This window comes from Argopecten irradians, chromosome 3, assembly GCF_041381155.1.
Source record: "Argopecten irradians isolate NY chromosome 3, Ai_NY, whole genome shotgun sequence".
Taxonomy (NCBI): Eukaryota; Metazoa; Mollusca; class Bivalvia; order Pectinida; family Pectinidae; genus Argopecten; species Argopecten irradians.
In genome coordinates, this window is record NC_091136.1 from 53,694,889 (window position 1) to 53,715,370 (window position 20,482).

At 34.0% G+C, this 20,482-nt stretch overlaps 1 protein-coding gene across 1 annotated transcript; it reads right to left on the reverse strand.

Moving 5' to 3' along the window:
• Positions 1-2,297: 2,297 nt before the first annotated feature.
• On the reverse strand, positions 2,298-18,199 carry LOC138319058 (uncharacterized). The gene is made up of 3 exons (XM_069261959.1): positions 17,635-18,199; positions 8,171-8,205; positions 2,298-5,826 (listed from the first exon to the last, which is right to left on the reverse strand). Exons 1-3 carry the CDS (start codon positions 17,705-17,707, stop codon positions 5,578-5,580), a joined length of 357 nt encoding a protein of 118 aa, XP_069118060.1. The 5' UTR covers positions 17,708-18,199; the 3' UTR covers positions 2,298-5,577.
• Positions 18,200-20,482: the final 2,283 nt, after the last annotated feature.

Here is a 20,482-nt window from a genome sequence, read left to right on the forward strand (position 1 = left end):
TCCTCATTCAGTGTCATCATAGTGCATTTTTTTTAATTATTATCTATTTTCACCATTGTTTCAAATACACTGTATTTAATTGATGAGTGAGTCATGAACCAAAAACATTACATACAGATATAATTAACAAAATGGAATTCATGCGCACTCAATCTACATTTGTTCATGTATACATCAAGTGTCATTACCCTATATTCCACCAAATAGTCCATATAAAAAGGCAAAAGGCTACGACACTCAAAACTTATACATAGAAAGTAATGACCTTTGTTCAAGTATGAATACTAATTGCCATATTTGCATGATATTATTACAAACGTGTACATGCAAATTAGATAATTCAAAGAAATTAATTTACTTTTTTATGGAATTTAGTGAAAACGTAAATGAGAAATGTAAGAGTAAAAACTGATTCTTCTGCTTCAACAATGGCACCCACAATACAAATTTTGATCAAGTCATAAGTTCGTGACTTCATAGTAATTAAGAACACTGGAACACTCCTTTGGAACTTTTAAGGTTGAGGCATTGTCCATCCTTCCGGGGGAACACTTATGGATGATAATGCCGTCAAATTATTGACCCAATACCAACATTTTATTTTTGATTTTTTTTGTAGATACGTTTTAAGCGATTTATTGTTAGCTTCGATCACCTAGCGTTGATATAATCATGCATTGTTAAGTAATTTGCTTTATTTAAGCTTTATGACATATTTCATTCCCACCTCTCCATTATCAATATATGATTAATAAAGTTTTCTCCATATTATCACTATTTTCTAACGGTAGTTGAGTACCTATTTTGAACTTGATTTTCTTTAACATCTTTTAGTAGGTAATTAGTTATTTCCTTCTTTTATCACAAATATAATTGTGTGACTGGGTTTTGTGTAAGGTTTGTAGAGTTGTTTCCCTTTGTGTTTGTATAAGGTGTATCGATATTATTGGATTCCTTCATAAAACACAGGTTGTTTTCATTCCAAGTTGGTTGTTTTAGACAGAATCTCCGATAAAATAAATATTTCTTTCCCATCGTTTATGCTACTTTAGTGGTTTTTTTACTAGAACATGTTAATTACGACAGCTGTAGCTATTCCTAATGGGTCTTTACTAGTATTACTGGTCATGTTGATACCGGAGAACGATCTATAAACTGGCCTCAGAAGGAGCTAATGGTAGATCACTAGATGTATCCTCACCTGATGTGTAATTTGACTGTTTTTGTTGATGATCTTGTTGTTTTATATTTGAAAAAAAAAATGCAAATTGTATTTATTGATTTTTTCAGTGTTTATTAAAAAGATATGAATTAAAAATATGCGTAATATGTTCAAATTGAATTCAATCTTTGAACTTAGGCGTTTCCTAACAGTATTTCATTACATTTATAATTATTTGTAATTGACATATTTTTCACATTTATTGACAATTTTAGGTACCTGTTGTTTTAATCTAACGATATTTACTATTCAAAAATTTAAACAAAACACACACAATTAAATAAACCGTCGTTTTATTAGTTTTTGTGTATTTGAAGAAGCATGATTCTTCCCTTATTTTCTCCGGTATTTCTTATAATCTATGCACTGTAGCTTCCCCTTCACACCTTTACATGCCAATTCTTATCATTTTTATAGGATTGCTTCCCTTGGTATATTATTGTATTGAGGATGACAGAGTGTACTATCGAGCCATACATTATATGGTTTACATGTGGTAAATATCATCGTGTTAGGTTCCTTAGTTTTAAATCCATGAAAATGTTACTAGTTTTTGTTTATTCACATTTCAGACATTTATGTAAAATGCACTGATCTTCTGCATATCAATGTAATATACATGTAGTAGTCCATAAATTGTTCGTTTTGCGTAAAAATAAACTACTTTAATCTTGTCCTTAATACTATAAAGTCATATTAAATACAAAAGCTAATTCCTTTCTGTTTACAATATTATATTTCGAACGCCGACTAACCATATGCATTTCTATTAACAAAATAGTTTATACGTTAGAAGAAGGTATCCACAGAATTAACAGAGCACAATAATATAATAAGGCTGGGTATTTTGAAGACGTCATTGAAGATATTGTGTGGGTTTGTTAAATATAATATGGTAACATTTCATATAAAATAAAAAATCTTCATGAGAAAAAAAAGCGATATCAAGGTAATTCGCTAGTAATTTTTCAAAAAAAAGTTTATTCTTGTAAAAGAAGTAAATAATATTTCTAGAATACATCTGACACATAAACAACAATAATGGTTAATGTTAAATTGATAAGAAACAAGTATAAACAGTTTAAATACTCTTTTATTTGCATGATTTGATCTAAATGCACAAACGTTTGATTGACAATTATTCATCTTATATGAATGATTTACAAATAAAAACTTGTTTGGTATAGCTCAAAACAGTACAACGTCACCATATCACATTTTAATAACAAATGATGTCTATATTCATTAAGTTGGAAAATAACTACTGTATCGAGTCCAATTTAGAAGAAAAGAATACATCAACGAAATCATAAAGTTAAACGGTTTGACAAATTTCTTCTCTATCTATAGTTACGCAACTGATAATTTAGACAATGTCATTACTAAACATACCATGGCGATCTGTCAAAAACAATTTATTATTTCTCAAGAACATACTCCCTATTAAACAATTCAAGTTAATAATCGTCCATGTTGTTGATAATTTGTTCAAATCACAATGCGTATCCCATTTTTATCATCAATTGTAATATTCCTTCTCAGCGATCGTATATGACATTGTTTATCAGGTATTTCGAAAGACAAAATGGCCCTGCTTGAACTTCCAATGATTTGATTTGGATATGTTTACCTGCTATAGTTACAGAACATTAATCAATGATCATCGACTGATGACTAGCATCCTATACCGTTTCTGACACCACAGCTATCCCCGGGGCATACAATTATTGAGTAAAACGTGCGTGTATGGTAGGAAATTCCATATCATACATATCTGTTGTGAATATTTTACGACACATCTGTAGCTTTACAGTATAGTGCCGTGACGGGTTAGTACTCCGGAGAATACCTGTAACAGTATGATAGGTAAAAACATTATTAGGTCCATATATATAAATTGTTAAATGGGGGGAAAGACAACAACATACAAAGTGAATATAAACATGGTATAAATGATATAAAAAAAACAATAGAGATAATAAACGTAATCAAGTGACATGGACTTAATGGTCTGTATCTTGTGACTGAAGGCAATTCCTTCATAGTTGCTGTGTTCTCATTTTTTATTATTATACTTCTTGAAAAATTGAATTACTATCCATACAATAATATAACATCTGGTAGTGGCATTACTTAGGAATATCTTCTATATAAATTTTCTAAAACTAAACTATACTGTTATACCTTATCAAAATTTATTTCACTTCATTTGTATATATATATGTATTGTTACCAGGAATAAAATCTAAATAATACAAGTATAATCTATATCTATTTATCAATATACACGTCTTTCGTAAATCTCTAAACACTGTATCTAGTTTATATGCAATCATTGTCTAATTCACGTCTATAACCTATTATTGTGTGTGCAATACATACTCTATTACACAAACCATTGGATTTCGCGTATTTCACGAGCTTTTAAAAACCTTCAGAAGTAATTTCCCGACAATTCTGAGCACGAATCAAGTAAAACACTTTGACTCTGACATTAGATCACCGTGATAGATAACGTTAAACGTCTTACATAAAGTTGTATGATACCTATCATATCTAAAAATTCCTACTACTATTTTGATTGCGGGAAAGTTTATTTTTGATTCTGACGAAGCTACAACTACGTATGTTATAGTTTCAATGTGGTTGATGTGAGGTAGCTAAAGAATGACATAAAATCACATCTTTTAGGATTATATATCCATGCAGATTTATAACTAATGCAAAGTGCGTATCTGAGTTGCGCGATACTAATTGTGTCGAGCATTATTTAATGCGCAATATGTATTGTGATTGATATTTACTTGTTTTCGGAACTGTGGTGTTTGTGGGTATTTTGTTGGTGATTTTTGTATGGTTTCTGAATATTGCGTGGGTTGTAAGCATTGTGTGGTTTGTGAGAATCTCGTGGTTTGTGAGTTTTGCGAGTTTTGCGTTGTATGTGAGAATCTCGTGGTTTGTGAGTATTGCTTGGGTTTCAGAATTGTATGGACATTTTAAGCATTGCATGGGTTTTGAGTATTGCGTAGGTTTTGGGTATTGAGTAGGTTTTGGGTAGTGCGTAGGTTTTGGGAACAGCGTTTGTTTTCAGTAGGTTTTGAGTATTGTGTTGTTTGTGTTGAGTTTTCAGTACTGTTTAGATTGTGAGTATTGCGCAGGTTTTGAGCATTGCGTGGATATTCAGTATTGCGTGGGTTCTGAGTATATAGTTATTTTTAAGCATTGGTCTTTTTCACATTTTAAACATTAAACGCATAGACGTAAGGTATCAGCAAAGTTTGTCGTATGCTTAAAGTTATTTCATTTTACTCTTGGATTTTCTTTTGTCCTCGTTGTTCAGCCAGAGATATCGATAATATTTCAACCGAAACAATGAATTATTAATAAAATAATATGAATTTAAGGCAAAGCCTCAGATGAGCGCAGCTACATGTAAAAGATTATAACATTATAACTTTATATTGTCTATATTTTTCTATGAGACTAACAATAGAATATTTCACTGACATACAAATACTATCGATAGTTAGAAAGAATTCAAAACAATCCAAATGGAATAGTTCAATATACACGTACTTCAATCTTGTTTTTATCAGATGCAGAGAAAACTTGGCAACATGCCATGCTATCAAAAATACGCGCGAATCTGTGCCGTCATCTTTGGCGTCAGGTTTTGTGACGTCACTGCTGACGGTGCCGTGCGCTTGAGAACATACACAGTACATATTGGACAACTACATTTATTGTGTTGTTCTTGTACATGTGTAAATTAAAACTACTTACAGAAATTTTAAAGCGTATACTGATAACACATTTAGTCTAGTACAGAAATTTCAAATCTCGTCGTGCTGATAACGAGAATTAAAACATGGCTGCCTACATGGAGGCGCGAGACTTTTCCCGCGGGACACAATTTCAAAGTCCAAGGGGTACTGAGTGCAGAGAGCTGCGCTCTTAATAACAAACGTAGACGGGATTATGGAATATCATCATGGAAAATCTCAGAATATCATAAATTAGATCGAAAACTGTGAATATACATATAATACATTATTATATAACATAACTGTAATGTGTACAATTATTAGTGAATAGAATCTACTTCTGAAATACTTTTGTCTAGTTTATCACATCTTTGTTGTCTGAACAGACCTTCAAATGCCCTGTCGAGGGAATGTCCTCTCAAAATACAAACCACAACAACTCTCTGACGCTTTAGTCCACAACGATACCTTCTAATATAAAACCATTCTAATTAATCGTATACATCACTATATAACAAACTCATTCTGTAACAACCTGTAGCACCTGTGCTTGTGACACGTCCAATATCGCGACTTCCGGTTTAACTATAACTAGCTCCTCCTGGACTGAGATCGTCCCCCCGTCGAGTATGTGTTCGCAGTTGTCGATCTGGTACTTGGGGCTGTTCGACCTGGAGAAGGCGACGGACCAACTCGACCCTTTTTCTCATTCGACTTTCGACATCCATTCCCGCAGCATAAACACCAAATTATACAGATGAATGTGATGAGACCGACGATGAACCCGAATCCCATACACAGACCTGTTATCATCTCATCCGTCAGAAATTGGGAATTGTCCTGAAAATAACAAGCAGAGATACAGGATTAATTATATCGTTTTTACGTAAACAATATGAAACAAACATTTAGATGAAGCAGTGGGGAAAGTTCCATGAAGTGACAGTGCGACATTGTAACAACGTTCATTAGGATACTGCCAAGGGGGGATAATCATGGAAAATTTGACAATATTTTAATGCACAAAGTCTTTTGTATTTTGGAATTCGTATTAACTTTTATAACGCGACAATAGAGAGATAATGTGTAGATCATATTTTTTTTTATATATTTTGGCATGATTAAGTTGTCTAATAGTTTCTCTAATGAGGTGGATATATTCAGTTCCTTTAAATGTTTCGTTTACAATCTAATTAAAATAAAAGATAAAAGATTTATTATCTACGAAAAGAAACGTTTCTAACTATATGTTTGCTTGATTCCAGTTAGGTAAATGCTACTATATAGTATTCTTTGTCAGAACATTACGATGTAGAGGAACAACCTGTTTAACTGTAGCTGAATATAAAGGCTTAATGATCAAAGCTATCCAGTCCTGTGGTAAAGGATCACATGTTCAACCTCATGTCTATATGGATGCTTAACGGAAATTGTTGCATGTCGTACAACAATAAATTGTTTTGGAATCAAAGCATACGGCATCCAATATTCATAATGTGGAAAATGGACTCCTGGCAGAGGATTAGTGTATCTCCAATCATTGGGATGAATTTTACAGTGACTGCTCTCTAGGGTTACAGACTCCTATCTATTTACCGCAATCCGTGTATTACATTATAAATCATTGCTACTCTTATATTACATTTCAACAGATAAAGCCTTTGTTCATCTGACTGATAGTTTCTCAACGTTTTCAAAAGGGATACATCAAGGTCTTAGAGAAAAACGAAAAATGCTTTATGTGCATACATTTTATGTTTTTGGGCAGCCACATTTTATTGATTTGGACAGGCATATTTTATCATTTTGGACTGCCACGTTTTATTAATTTGGACAGGCATATTTTATCATTTTGGACAGCCACATTTTATTGATTTGGACAGGCATATTTTATCATTTTGGACTGCCACGTTTTATTAATTTGGACAGCCACATTTTATTAATTTGGACAGGCATATTTTATCATTTTGGACTGCCACGTTTTATTAATTTGGACAGGCATATTTTATCATTTTGGACAGCCACATTTTATTAATTTGGACAGGCATATTTTATCATTTTGGACTGCCACGTTTTATTAATTTGGAATGTCACGTTTTATCATTTTGAAATGCCACATTATCTTATTTTGGACCGTCAAATTATATAATTTTGGACTGTCAGTCTACTTTTGGCGTTGTATCGTTTTATTATTACATTAGAGCTTATGATTATAGATTCGTTCACACGTCCCGACTCTCCAGTAGGTTTACTGCCCTGTTGTAAAGTACAATATATTATGTTGAATGAATTAAGCCAAGATAAACAGAATGTATACAATACCATATAGGATGCAACCGTAAGCATTTCTACCTGAATCCGAAAGGCGAACTTCGGCACGCAACTAATCATAAACCACTCATGTAAAATTCAGTAGACCAACTGAACGTCTGTGAGCGAACCTTGGTCTGGTTTCGACCCCACTTTGGTGTATGGGTCAGCCAAGGTTAAACACTGCCTGCTTTGGCTGGCTTAATGTTCACAACCAGGAGGCCGGAGACGGTTACTCTGCCTTCAGTGTCTCTGAATCTCCTTTTATTGCATTGTACTTTATATCATTTTCCGATTTTCCCTGTTTGATTATTGCTGAACAAGCCTGCAAGATTTCCCGATGAAAACCGATTAGCTTGCTAAGGCTAGTTTTAAGAGATCAGAATTGATTGTAGATCAATAAAGATAGAGAGCTGTAGAAAGAAAACAGTCTCTTATGAAGTTGTGACGGTTGGATAAGATATATGCAAGATAAAAGCTTCTCTAAAATTAAGTCAGAATGGTAAAACTAAATCAATGAGACTACATAGGCAGTCATATTTCCTTCAATGAGTCTCGGATTCTGTTAAAAGATAGCATGGTTAAGATGACTATACAAAGTCCAAATAAATGAACCGGAGTTAAAAATAATATTGATGGCAAACTTAGAAAGAATAATATTTTTTTATTTAGTTTCACTTTAAACGAAAATAATTGAATTTCGTTTTTACTCATTTTACTATCTAGGTCAGGAGGGAATAGTTTTCAAATGAGTATTGTTAATTTGAAGATCTCACTTTGAGACAGTTTCGATGTCCCGCTAATTCGGGAAAATATTATCCTCGCGAAAATTATTTTTGTTCATCTCTTATGATTATTGCAAACATTTACTTACTTTGGGAGTTTCTGTGGTATTTCCCGCTGCTATTACTGAAACCGTACAAAACAAACCACTGTTAGTGATATATAACAGATCACAATATCAACAGAGCATCAAAAGTGTGCGATACAAAGTATATAGAAGTAGAGTGATTTTGTGAATTCATGATGCTATTTCGTTACATTCTTTGTTGAGTGTTAAGGTGATGTAAAAGTGATTGTGGGCAGATATTCATATCAGACAAACAGACATAATACTGAGAAGGTAATTTGCACAAATTTGTCATCAACATGGGATGGAACTAGAGCTTGATTGACTATGATATCTATTGTAATACCGGATTTAGCTTCTGAATATGATGAAAGTGTCACCACAAAACATGTTTATGATTGGAGTTGTAGAGCATGTTTTAATATCATGTCTGATTGATTTCTCCAAATACAATTAAAACACGATTGAGTAAACAAAGGGATGCAATTCAGTTACGTATTACGAATAACAGAGTGGTGATGTTGTGGTCACAACAGTGGTCTGGGTTTGTTAATCCTTTCGAATGATAGATATAAAAAAAACTTCACATGATATCGTTCGCAATTTGCGTTAGGTAAATAGAGGTTCCTCAAACTTGAGTAAGTTAATTTTCAATTTTTAGAAAAGACACGAACTTAAGCGAGTGCCATTTCAAAGTTTGAAAATTAACTAACGTGAGTTTAGATCACAGTCACGCGTTGGAGAACTTCTTTATCTCATAACTATACCGTGGTGATATATTTAAACTAATGATAGATATAAAAAAAACTTCACATGATATCGTTCGCAATTTGCGTTAGGTAAATAGAGGTTCCTCAAACTTGAGTAAGTTAATTTTCAATTTTTAGAAAAGACACGAACTTTAGCGAGTGCCATTTCAAAGTTTGAAAATTAACTAACGTGAGTTTAGATCACAGTCACGCGTTGGAGAACTTCTTTATCTCATAACTATACCGTGGTGATATATTTAAACTAATTGAATGTAATTGACCAATTAGTTAACCAAATAATTTGTCGATTTAACAAACTCATTCCCATTAAGTAAGCAATTAGATAAAACATCAATTGTCATTTTGTGTTGAAAAAGGAAAAATAATACATAGAGATTGAACAGTGTTTTGATTGCGTTAAAGGTGGTATGAACGCAATGGGATACAGACATATTCAATATAGCCTATTGATGGTATGACCGTTGAGCTGCTAAATGTTTGTCATTTATGTATTGGTCTAAGAACGCGATTTAGACTAAATTCTTCATAGCCATGACTTTTATTTTATTGTACGGAGGATAGACAAGTGTTTGCGTGTGTGCCAAGACGCCCCCATTTAAGCTGATGATACTGTTTCGGATAGGCTACCTGTTATGTTTTTTTTCTGGACCTGTATATGATCTGTTAATCTATTGTTCGCTTAGACGCTCCCAGAATTGTTCACCGACAATCAGATGTTCTGTATATTTAGGTGAGATAAGTGACCGTACACACATGTACAACTGACGTAACTATGGGATTCCCCGAACATTCCTTAGGAAAGCCCCCGGTTGTAGCCATGACCAGCGATTCATTTTGTAGTTTATTACCGTTACAATACTTGAACGCATGTTTTGTTTTGATGTCAAATACATATTTAATTGTATCTAATAAAAACACTTTATTGTTATTTTAAAATCCGTCAACTTATGACGCAAAATCTTATCGAAGCGTGAACTAGAAGTAGTCCGAACCTGCACTGCGTTTGTATTCATACGTCATTGCGTTTACGCTAATTTGAACGCAACTCCCCTCCCGTTGACTACATAGGGACATATGTAAATATATAGAATTATACAGAAGTGATTTTTTAGTAGGCCATGGATTATTTTGAATCTGAATATCCCTATATTTGGTAGATATGGGTTGTTTTGAATATGTAATGTTATTGATCTATGTAAAATGTCCTCAGTTACTCAAATATGTGTTTTACATTGCAGAGATATAGTTCTAACGCCCTACCTGCAGGGCAAGAGATATAGTAACATAATGGAAGGTAAGAATTAAACTGGATACTAGAATAATGAAATGCATATTTAACTTTGCTGTATTGGCTTTGATTGTTCACACTGTAAACTGATAATGGGCTAATACGGTAAACTGTTCTTCCAGTTTCTGTATCATTGTATAACATAACGCCACTTTGTCCGATAACTCTATCTATTTTAAATTTGTGTTAAGTTCGTATGTACCGATATGAAGACAGACATTTAATATGCTGAAATATAAGGCGTTGAAGTGTCTATCAGGTATTGACATTTGTCAGCGTATTATGGTGTATGGAGTGTGAGATGATGTCTTTTCACCACCATTAAGCTTCACAATCAAAGTAAGATCTATCAAGTAGGACCGGAAAAGGAAACTACATCCGGCTGTTTGCTGGTAGTGCTTAAATGTAGACACAGGTTCCAGGACGGAATAGTAATTATCGATTATCAATAAACACAGGACCTCCTTCCATTGTTTTATGGGCTTGTTTTCCTATGGTCACAATGGGAAATGTATTTGTGTCATTATGTCATGACAATTGGGAAAGGATTTCAGATTTAGCATCTATACTTCTCTCAATTATGAAAAGAGACGGTTCATTGAAATTGTGTTAATTGAATATATTGTTGTGATAAGGGTTATTATTGGGAGAGAATAACATAAATATTCACAAGAGCAATAAAACTACTATAGCAGTCATAGACTATTAATTTAGTACAGTCAGTATTCGATAGCTTTATAACAAATTATCGTCCATGTAGGTATAATGGGACATATTAATTGAACCAATATGCCATGCACCTGTATATAGACTGAAATGGAGGGTGCGGATATCACAGCAAGCGTTTTCTATAGAAAATAAGGTACACATACATATTGAAACAGGACAAAATGTAAAAAACAAACTACACATATAAAGAGGATATTGAAGACTTCATTAATAGATGTCTTATTGGCAATAGGTTATGTATACGGTTATTTAATATATTGTTTCTGAATCAGGAAACGATCACAACACATACTGCAAGAGGCGAAAGTCGAGTATCTAATAATGATATGACGTTTTTATAACATAAAAGATAACATAGAAACATGAAAAGTATCTCTCATAATTTCTTGTGGTTTAGTGACATATGACGGTGGTATAGAGCATAAGAATGTGGTGTAGTGACATAAGGCGGTGGTAAAGTGACATTGGACGGTGGTATAGTAACATAAGACAGTGTTATAGTGACATATGACGGTGGTATAGTGACATATGACGGTAGTATAGTGACATATGACGGTGGTATAGTGACATACGAAGGTGGTATAGTGACATTGGACGGTGGTATAGTGACATAAGACGGTGGTATAGTGACAGATGACGGTGGTATAGTGACATATGACGGTGATATAGTGACATATGACGGTGGTAAAGTGACATCTGACGGTGGTATAGTGACATATGACGGTGGTATAGTGACATAAGATGGTGGTATAGTGACATGAGACGGTGGTATAGTGACATAAGGCGGTGGTATAGTGACATAAGACGGTGATATAGTGACATAGACGGTGGTATAGTGACATGAGACGGTGGTATAGTGACATAAGGCGGTGGTATAGTGACATAAGACGGTGATATAGTGACATGAAACAATGGTATAGTGACATAAGGCGGTGGTATAGTGACATAAGACGGTGGTATAGTGACATAAGGCGGTGGTATAGTGACATAAGACGGTGGTATGGTGGTATAGTGACATAAGGCAGTGGTATAGTAACATAAGACGGTGGTATAGTGACATAAGACGGTGGTATAGTGACATAAGACGGTGGTATAGTGACATAAGACGGTGGTATAGTGACATAAGACGGTGGTATAGTGACATATGACGGTGGTATAGTGACAGATGACGGTGGTATAGTGACATATGACGGTGGTATAGTGACAGATGACGGTGGTATAGTGACATATGACGGTGGTATAGTGACATATGACGGTGGTTTAGTGACATAAGACGGTGGAATAGTGACATATGACGGTGGTATAGTGACATAAGACGGTGGTATAGTGACATATGACGGTGGTATAGTGACAGATGACGGTGGTATAGGCGCACGTGCTGCAATTTATTCGTTTAGAGTACATGCATTATTATCAAAGCATCAGTACGATTCAATAGGTGAAGTCCTTTTGTAATTATCCCCATGGTTTGTTAGGTGTCTAGTTGCCCTTCTCGAGACCTGCTATTGACCATCCTTAATCACCCAATAGTATGAATATTTTATGTAGTAACATACAAGTCCTCGATCTTCTACAAACAGTAGACATTCAGCTTTGACTGTACAGACACATGGCAGGTATCGTATTCCAGATTGTTGTAATTATTCCCCGTTTTCTATAGTTCGTGTGGTAACATTATTACGGAACACTTTATTGATAAATATTGCTTATCAGCACACCACTAATCCTTTGACTAGTTTTGTTCTATTTTCAGGCATAAGTACGCTTGTTTTCCCCAATCATTATACATTGATATGTACACATTATATAACGTCCATGACTTCTATACAATGCCTGATAATATAATGATGTATGTTCTGTTACGATTTTTTTTTCATTAATTTTCTTGTGATATATTAGATTTTGCTGGTTGACAAGAAACATAAATTACTTAAATTAAATGATTGGAAACTGGACCTTAAACAAATCGAAGTGTCATCGACATGGTTAGGAAACATCAGATGAACTTTTTATTGACAGTTTACGCATTATTACCATAAACAAAAGACCGCGAGAACAGACCATTGCCATTACACATATACTCAGTATGTATGGAATCCATAAAGGAGAAAAATGTTGTAATAAAGAATATAGAAAAAGTTGTAAAAGTTATTCTTATGATCTCAATAGATAATTTTTACAAGAGAATAATATATAAAAACTGGGCCAGGGTATGATTATACAGCGATCCTATTAATAAGCATCCCGCTTGCATGTAACTCCATCAATATGATTTGATTTAAGCTATCGTACCTATTTTAGCTACAGAATCATATGTCCAACATACAGATCAACCACTCGATTGCATTATACCTTATAGTCTGCATTATTGATAAGATAGAAGATTGGATGATCGTTTATAATTGATTTTGTTTGTACTTTGCAACTATTTGGTTTATTAGTAAAGTCCCCTGTGAGGACACGTGTCACATGCCGAGGTCACACAACTAGAGTTCTCTCGTCAGGTAGTCTTCATGGTCCAACTAACCCGTCGAGGTCAAACTTTGGACAGTCATTGTTTTACCCGCAGTCCATGTTTGATTTTCTAAATGGATTTATCAAAACAAATGTGTTTGTCGACGTCTGCATGTCAATAGTGTATAGTAGATATATAAACTGCTCAGTAATAGTGAAGAACTTGATACCGACGGATTCACACGCTGTAGATTTGAATACGGTGATATGTCAATATTATCCACACACAATACGTGTTGGATTGATTTATCTATAAAGCTACTTAAGTAGAAAGTCAGTAATAATAGAATGGTTTCATTAAAAGCATCGGTAAATATCAAATTTCACGTCAAGGTTATTTTATGTAAAAACCAGAACGGATGAACGGAAACGGAAGTTAGCTTGCTAACGTGTTGGGTTAATCTAAAGTTGATTGTAGAAGGCGGATATATATATTTATTATACCTCAAGTGAAAATCCTGTATTCTGATTGGTCGAGAGATATTTGGTATTTCACACTTTCACACGGCAGTTAGCATTATAACAATAGGAGACAATAGACAAGTTCGTAGCAACCCCTAGCAACAGGTGATAGTGTATTTTGACAGTGTAAAATATTTAGAAAACCGCCCGAAATCTTGAGATGCGCACCCGTTTTTTTCTTTTCGACGCCATCTTTGTTTTATGAAGCGACGCTTCAAAATTTACTTGGCGCTATTAAGAAATACAATATGTAGTTTTGTCAAATTAGTCTGTTTATCAATATCTCTTTTTCAAATCAAGTACGGAGCTTTCCGTTTACACCTCTTCGCTTACCGTCTAAGTGCTATATGCTGGTTTTATTAATTCCGTCGGTGATTAGGTGAACGGAAGACACACAAGCGTCTTCATGACGTTGCTAATGTTGTAAACAGACGACGGGACGAAACAAAAATTCATTGAGATTTACAAAAACTTTAAGATTTTAACAAGCGCATGAGACAAAACAACAATAATATTTTACTGAATGTTTTTGTGAGTAATTTTTCACAATGCAATGGTAGGCCTGATAAGCGCTATTGAGTAGAATCTGATTTGTGATTTTACTGCCAACGGTGAGTTTTCGAATTTTAACTAAGTAGGCCTAAAATGTTTCAATAGATTGTAAATATTTGATAAATATTTTTTGTTTACAGGCTTTCGGTATAATAAAATAAATACTACCTGCATTAGAGGGTGACAGTGCCTAGTGTCACCCCTCGGAACATCACTGTCACCTTCTGATGTAGGTAGTATTTATGTATCAAATATATATGTATGTTAAATTTAGCAGCTTTAATTATCCCCCGCGAAACGCGTTAGCGGGGGATATTGATTTGGGCTCTGTCCGTCCGTCCGTCCGTGCGTGCGTCCGTCCGTCCGTCCGAGTATCGTTTCCGGGCTATAACTCCTAAACCGTTCAACTTGGCTACACGAAACTTTCTGTACATGTTAGGCTAGTGCTCTAGTTGTGCCTTTTGCTAATGGGAACCTTTCATTTTCGATACTTTTTCTGTTACCATGGAAACTTATTCAAAAATACCATATTATTAAAGTTTCCTTTCTATTCCGGGCTATAACTCGAAAACCGTTCAACTTGGCTACACGAAACTTTCTGTACATGTTAGGCTAGTGCTCTAGTTGTGCCTTTTTCTAATGGGAACCTTTCATTTTCAATACTTTTTTCTGTTACCATGGAAACTTATTAAAAAATACCATATTATTAAAGTTTCCTTTCTATTCCGGGCTATAACTCGAAAACCGTTCAACTTGGCTACACGAAACTTTCTGTACATGTTAGGCTAGTGCTCTAGTTGTGCCTTTTGCTAATGGGAACCTTTCATTTTCGATACTTTTTCTGTTACCATGGAAACTTATTCAAAAATACTATATTATTAAAGTTTCCTTTCTATTCCGGGCTATAACTCGAAAACCGTTCAACTTGGCTACACGAAACTTTCTGTACATGTTAGGCTAGTGCTCTAGTTGTGCCTTTTTCTAATGGGAACCTTCCATTTTCAATACTTTTTCTGTTACCATGGAAATTTATTAAAAAATACCATATTATTAAAGTTTCTTTTCTATTCCGGGCTATAATCGAAACCATTCAACTTTCTGTACATGTTAGGCTAGTGCTCTAGTTGTGCCTTTTGCTAATGGGAACCTTTCATTTTCGATACTTTTTCTGTTACTTTTAAATGTCATGTTACTGGAGAGCGGATATATTGTTGTATGAATTTATTCAAGGACAATGCTAAGCTCTGTTCAAATAGTTAAACCTACATGGATGACAATATCAAAATTTAAACTCTTAGTTACAATGAGCTTTATTTATTTTATGTTTGAGCTTTCATACACAACTGGGCGCGGGGGATAATGCCAAGCTTTGCGGCTCCTTGTTTCTTTCGTTCCAAGGTACTATGCGAAACGCCAGTACTATAGTGGAATTCTTAAGGCACACATTTCATTTCTCCAATTCTTTATTACATATACATGTATTTAAAATGTTTTGTCCGCGATTACAATAAATGATTTGGTATATCATTTCTACTAGATTAAATAAAAATAACATCACCACTACAATGTTTCACGGTCACCTAAAATGAAAGTTAGTCCATCTTTCCTTTAGCACTGTTCAATATCATAGCACTACACCATTTTACGAAAGTATTTTTCAGAAATAAAACTCACAACGACATTTGGTTTGAATCAATTTCAACTAAGAATAGACATCACATGAAATATATACGGATTTCCAATATTATAAACCTTAACACAGTAAATATCAACAAAATTCTAATTCTGGAAAAAAGGCTTTATAATTGCAGTGACAGTTGGTTATAAATGAAACAAACTAATTGTTTCAATTGTATATCAATGCGCAAGTGTTACACTGTCATAACAGTTTCCCTATCTACTATTGTAGACATTTAACAAACTCTGCCCCAAACAAGAAAGAACGAAATATCTTAAATCATGGGATGTAAATCAATATTTCCTTTATTAACATGTTTAGATGACAAAAAAACCCGAGGAGATGTGAATAAATTCTTGTTTCCACAGGAATTCTGTAAACCAAGGTGCATGCTACTAATAGAATATTCATGCACAAATAGAATTCACTAACAAGTTTAGGTCAATTTAGTTGTCAGTAAATGGTGTCAAATTTATTTGCGGAATCGCTTTGACCTCGGTTTTATAATGTTAGTCTCCTTGGTAACGGCCCTGACCAAAGAAGCGTGACTGTCGTTACATAACAAAGGGTAAGTGAGTATAATACAATGTTATTAGAGCTTAAGGTTATTCTCTCGAACTGTTCATGATAAAAGTGCAATATTTACAACGTATGTTTATTATATATCTTAATACAAATAGATATATGTCATTTTCTGATTTCTTTCTCTTGTTGTTTATAACAGCAGATCCGGCTTGTCTCGCTAGTCCGTATTTGACAGATATAGCCGTGTTAGCCGTAATGTTTTTTCTTTGACCTTTTACAAAACTTCATTAAATCTTAAATGTTCAGTTCCCCTAATATCCCCAACAATGCCAACTAGCGCGCTTCATTGAATTTACATGGTCCAGTTGATATTCGCACCCTCGCAATTCCGACTGAATGCATTTCAATTCTTAAACATAGTACATTTCAGATTTCATGAAGATCTCCCTTTTTTAGGACAAAAAGGAAAAGATTAGAGAAGCAGAATAGAGAAGAAATAGCTAGGAATAGACGAGTGAAGAATAGTATTAAGAAACGGAGTGAAATTAGTGAATTGTTTTAATGTCGTTTTGGACCAACTTAAAAATGAGGGCAAACCATAAAGAAGAAATGTATCGGCATTATCAAGCATTAATCATATTAAAAATCAGTTTAAAAGTTGATAATACTATATTTCAAAATGACCACTAGGAATTATAGTGGAGCGAAAAATTAAAAACAACTTTTGACTTTTGGTAATGTATCGAATACAAAAACGCATAGTTACAATAGATTGAATAGTCAAATAGTAAAAACAACCCATGCACGTCATATACATGTAAAATGTTGCAGAAACAACATGCGGATATCATTCTGTACATAGCCTTATATGAAATTTGTTATTTAGAGTTTAGCAATACATTAACGGTGTATAACGATATGATAAAAAACTATAGATAAGAAATCTTCTAGAGGTTGATAAAAATCTTACCCATCGTGACAAGTGTATTGAGAACCCAGATCTTCTTCTTCAGGCATGATATTAGACTGTCTGTAAAATCCATTTAGATGTTCTTAAATGAGGAGACAATAATATCCAGTTCCCTTTAGGACAATGTCATTTAAAGGAAAACCCAGTTCGTCCAAAGAAAAGCGTATGTGATCTTCGAAATATCTTTCATATCAGTCTGTATGCAAAGTAGAGTCTCGAAGATTCCAAAACACCTGCAAGGTATCTGAGGGTGTTTAATCAGAAGATAGCTACAAGCATGCGCGGAGCAGAATCCCAGGTGTACAACGCACGTGCCACTGAAGCCGTTGTTATGCTTTCAAAGCCAATGATTTTACAACAACGTCGGGCCGAAGCATCCTCTTTAACAGGAAATCGATACAGGGTGCTATTGGTGTAAAGGTGGTCCACAAGCGAGCAAAATCTATCACGACCGTTTTTAGCACTTGACATGAACAATTTACCTAACTTGCTCCAAAATCCTCACTAGGATTTCTGTTAAAGGCATCGGGCACATTTCTATTTCAGCTTCACATACTTGCTTCTTGTTTCGCCGAATTGTGCAATATCGAACGCACCGATTTATTCCTATTTTGTAGCTGAAACCTCGTTATCGATCTGGCGTGGTGTCATCCACCTATCAGCAACTGCGCTGTTGTTTATTGGGATTTTATCATCTTTATGTCACCACTTAAAAGCCAATTGGAATGGTATTGTTGTGTTCGGAGAATGGATTTTATTAGGTTTTTAGTATAGAGAAGCCGCTATACTAGGGTGTCCTGAGTGACCTCTGCTCCCTTAATAGGCTTGTCAGTTTGAATTATTAAGATATTAACTCTGATATTAAAACAACGGGAATTACATATCAATGAAACACAAATATACATGAAAAAAACCTCTAAATTGTGGTTTTCTTCTATTGAGTCCAATTTTATGTTTCCTTTGTTAAGCATTGGGAAAAATGCAAAAAGTATGTTCTGTAGATCTACTAGTTTCTATAGACGACTAATCCCCTGTATATTACATTTTCTTCAGAATATCAGACACCTCTACACATTAACTATGCATTTAATTAAGACATAGACACCGTTAGCCGTAAGGTGACTTAAGTATGGATCAACAAGAAAGAGGATTCGAAAGTTTTAGAACTTAATTTATTTCGTATTCATCATAAATTAGGTTAGAAATCAAACAAATTTAAATACTTCTCTTTGCCCAATATATTTGCAAATTATTTCGTAGAGATCAACGTGACATTCACATGACATTTCCAGGAAAATCAGAAATACTGGAATAACCCGACTGGTATACAATGGTAGACTTAAAGATTCCACTGTAGTATTGAACAATCATATTAATTATTTATCGACTTGTGGTAAGCAATAAAATGAATAATTTATCAAAGCGTATTGAAGAATCGATTTTCCATTGATTGTTTTAATAACATTGTCTGATTCACGTGCTGACCATTTCCTGTCGGTGAGGAATTATACTCATTCATCGGTCCGTGAGCGCCATCTTTCCTTACAACAATGATATACATTTTATCACGTAATCCGCCATGGGTTCGCCCGTGAAACTAGTGTTATATGACCGGACTGATTCTGAATGGCTGTGTCGCACAGGAAATCCATCTCGTGGTGGACGTCGTGCTATCATGAATGATGTGAATCCAGAAACAATGGCAGCACAAATGGCTGACCGCTTGACTTTTGCAAGACATTTTGAAATTTATTTCAATGTAGGTTGTTGTAACTCATGTGATGAAAGAAAGGATAATATGTAATTTCGATTTCAACAAATTTTATTTCAATTGAATTGAAAAAGGATTGAACAACAGGTAATGCCTATGTACCTTCTCTCCTGGTAACAAAATACAAATATACAAATGAAGTGGAATTTTTAAATGGTAAAACAGTATAGTTTAATTTCAGAAAGTTTACGAATGTTATGTTTTATCCATATCAAGTTTTTTTTTCCGTTCAGATATTAAAACATTAAATTTTAATGTGTGCATTTTGCTTTTCTTTCATTCCATAAAAATACCGATATATGCAATGTAAGTATATAAGATTTTATATTTATGTAAGGACAGTGATTTTGTTTTTCAAGAAGTGTAATAATAAAGAAACATGTAATTAATCCGGTTTTGTAGTTCATACAAAAATAAATGTAACATTTCCAACATATCATTATTATTTTGATATACAAACATTTCCAAGAAAACATACGGTGCAATAACGAATGATATGGTAAGAAAATTCTGTTATAGGGATAGAATTTGTATTAGAATATAAATAATGCTGTTCATGTGAAACCAAAACATAAACTTTCTGCTGAAAAACAAAAACAATATACGTTGCTTTCAGTAGGAATCCACTCGTTCTGTAAGAGTTTTCAGTTAAATTGATATTATGATAAATTATCAAAAAACCACAACTCCTTTGTTTTACATACTGATAAATACTGTATGTATATGGTAAGAAATATGTGCTAACAGAAAATAATTTTGCCTGGGTGATGTCCTTAAAATATCATTTTATTGTTACCGACTGCAATTTTACACTTGTCTCTCTGTCTTACATTTCACAAATATTACTTTTGTGCACTAACTCAAAAATCTTTGTGGTAAATATTTATGAACAAAATGAACACTATACAGTGGTTTGTGTGATATTCTTGGCATTGGCCATACCATTGACCTAACCATGATGTTTCCCTAACAGCCAAACCAGTAAACCTGAGCAAAAGGTTAAAGAAAGTAGGCAGAAAAAACAGAACTCAAACTCACTCCTCGTATGAACCATAACCTATAATTAGGCACCCAACA

What these genes read in the sequence shown, in the direction of transcription:
- LOC138319058 (XM_069261959.1), bottom strand. Translation starts at nt 17,707, where the DNA reads ATGGATTTTACAGACAGTCTAATATCATGCCTGAAGAAGAAGATCTGG. An exon ending in CAATACACTTGTCACGATGG is followed by an intron (nt 8,206 to 17,634) that starts GTAAGATTTTTA and finishes GTACGGTTTCAG; the next exon opens with TAATAGCAGCGGGAAATACC. An exon ending in ATACCACAGAAACTCCCAAA is followed by an intron (nt 5,827 to 8,170) that starts GTAAGTAAATGT and finishes TGTTATTTTCAG; the next exon opens with GACAATTCCCAATTTCTGAC.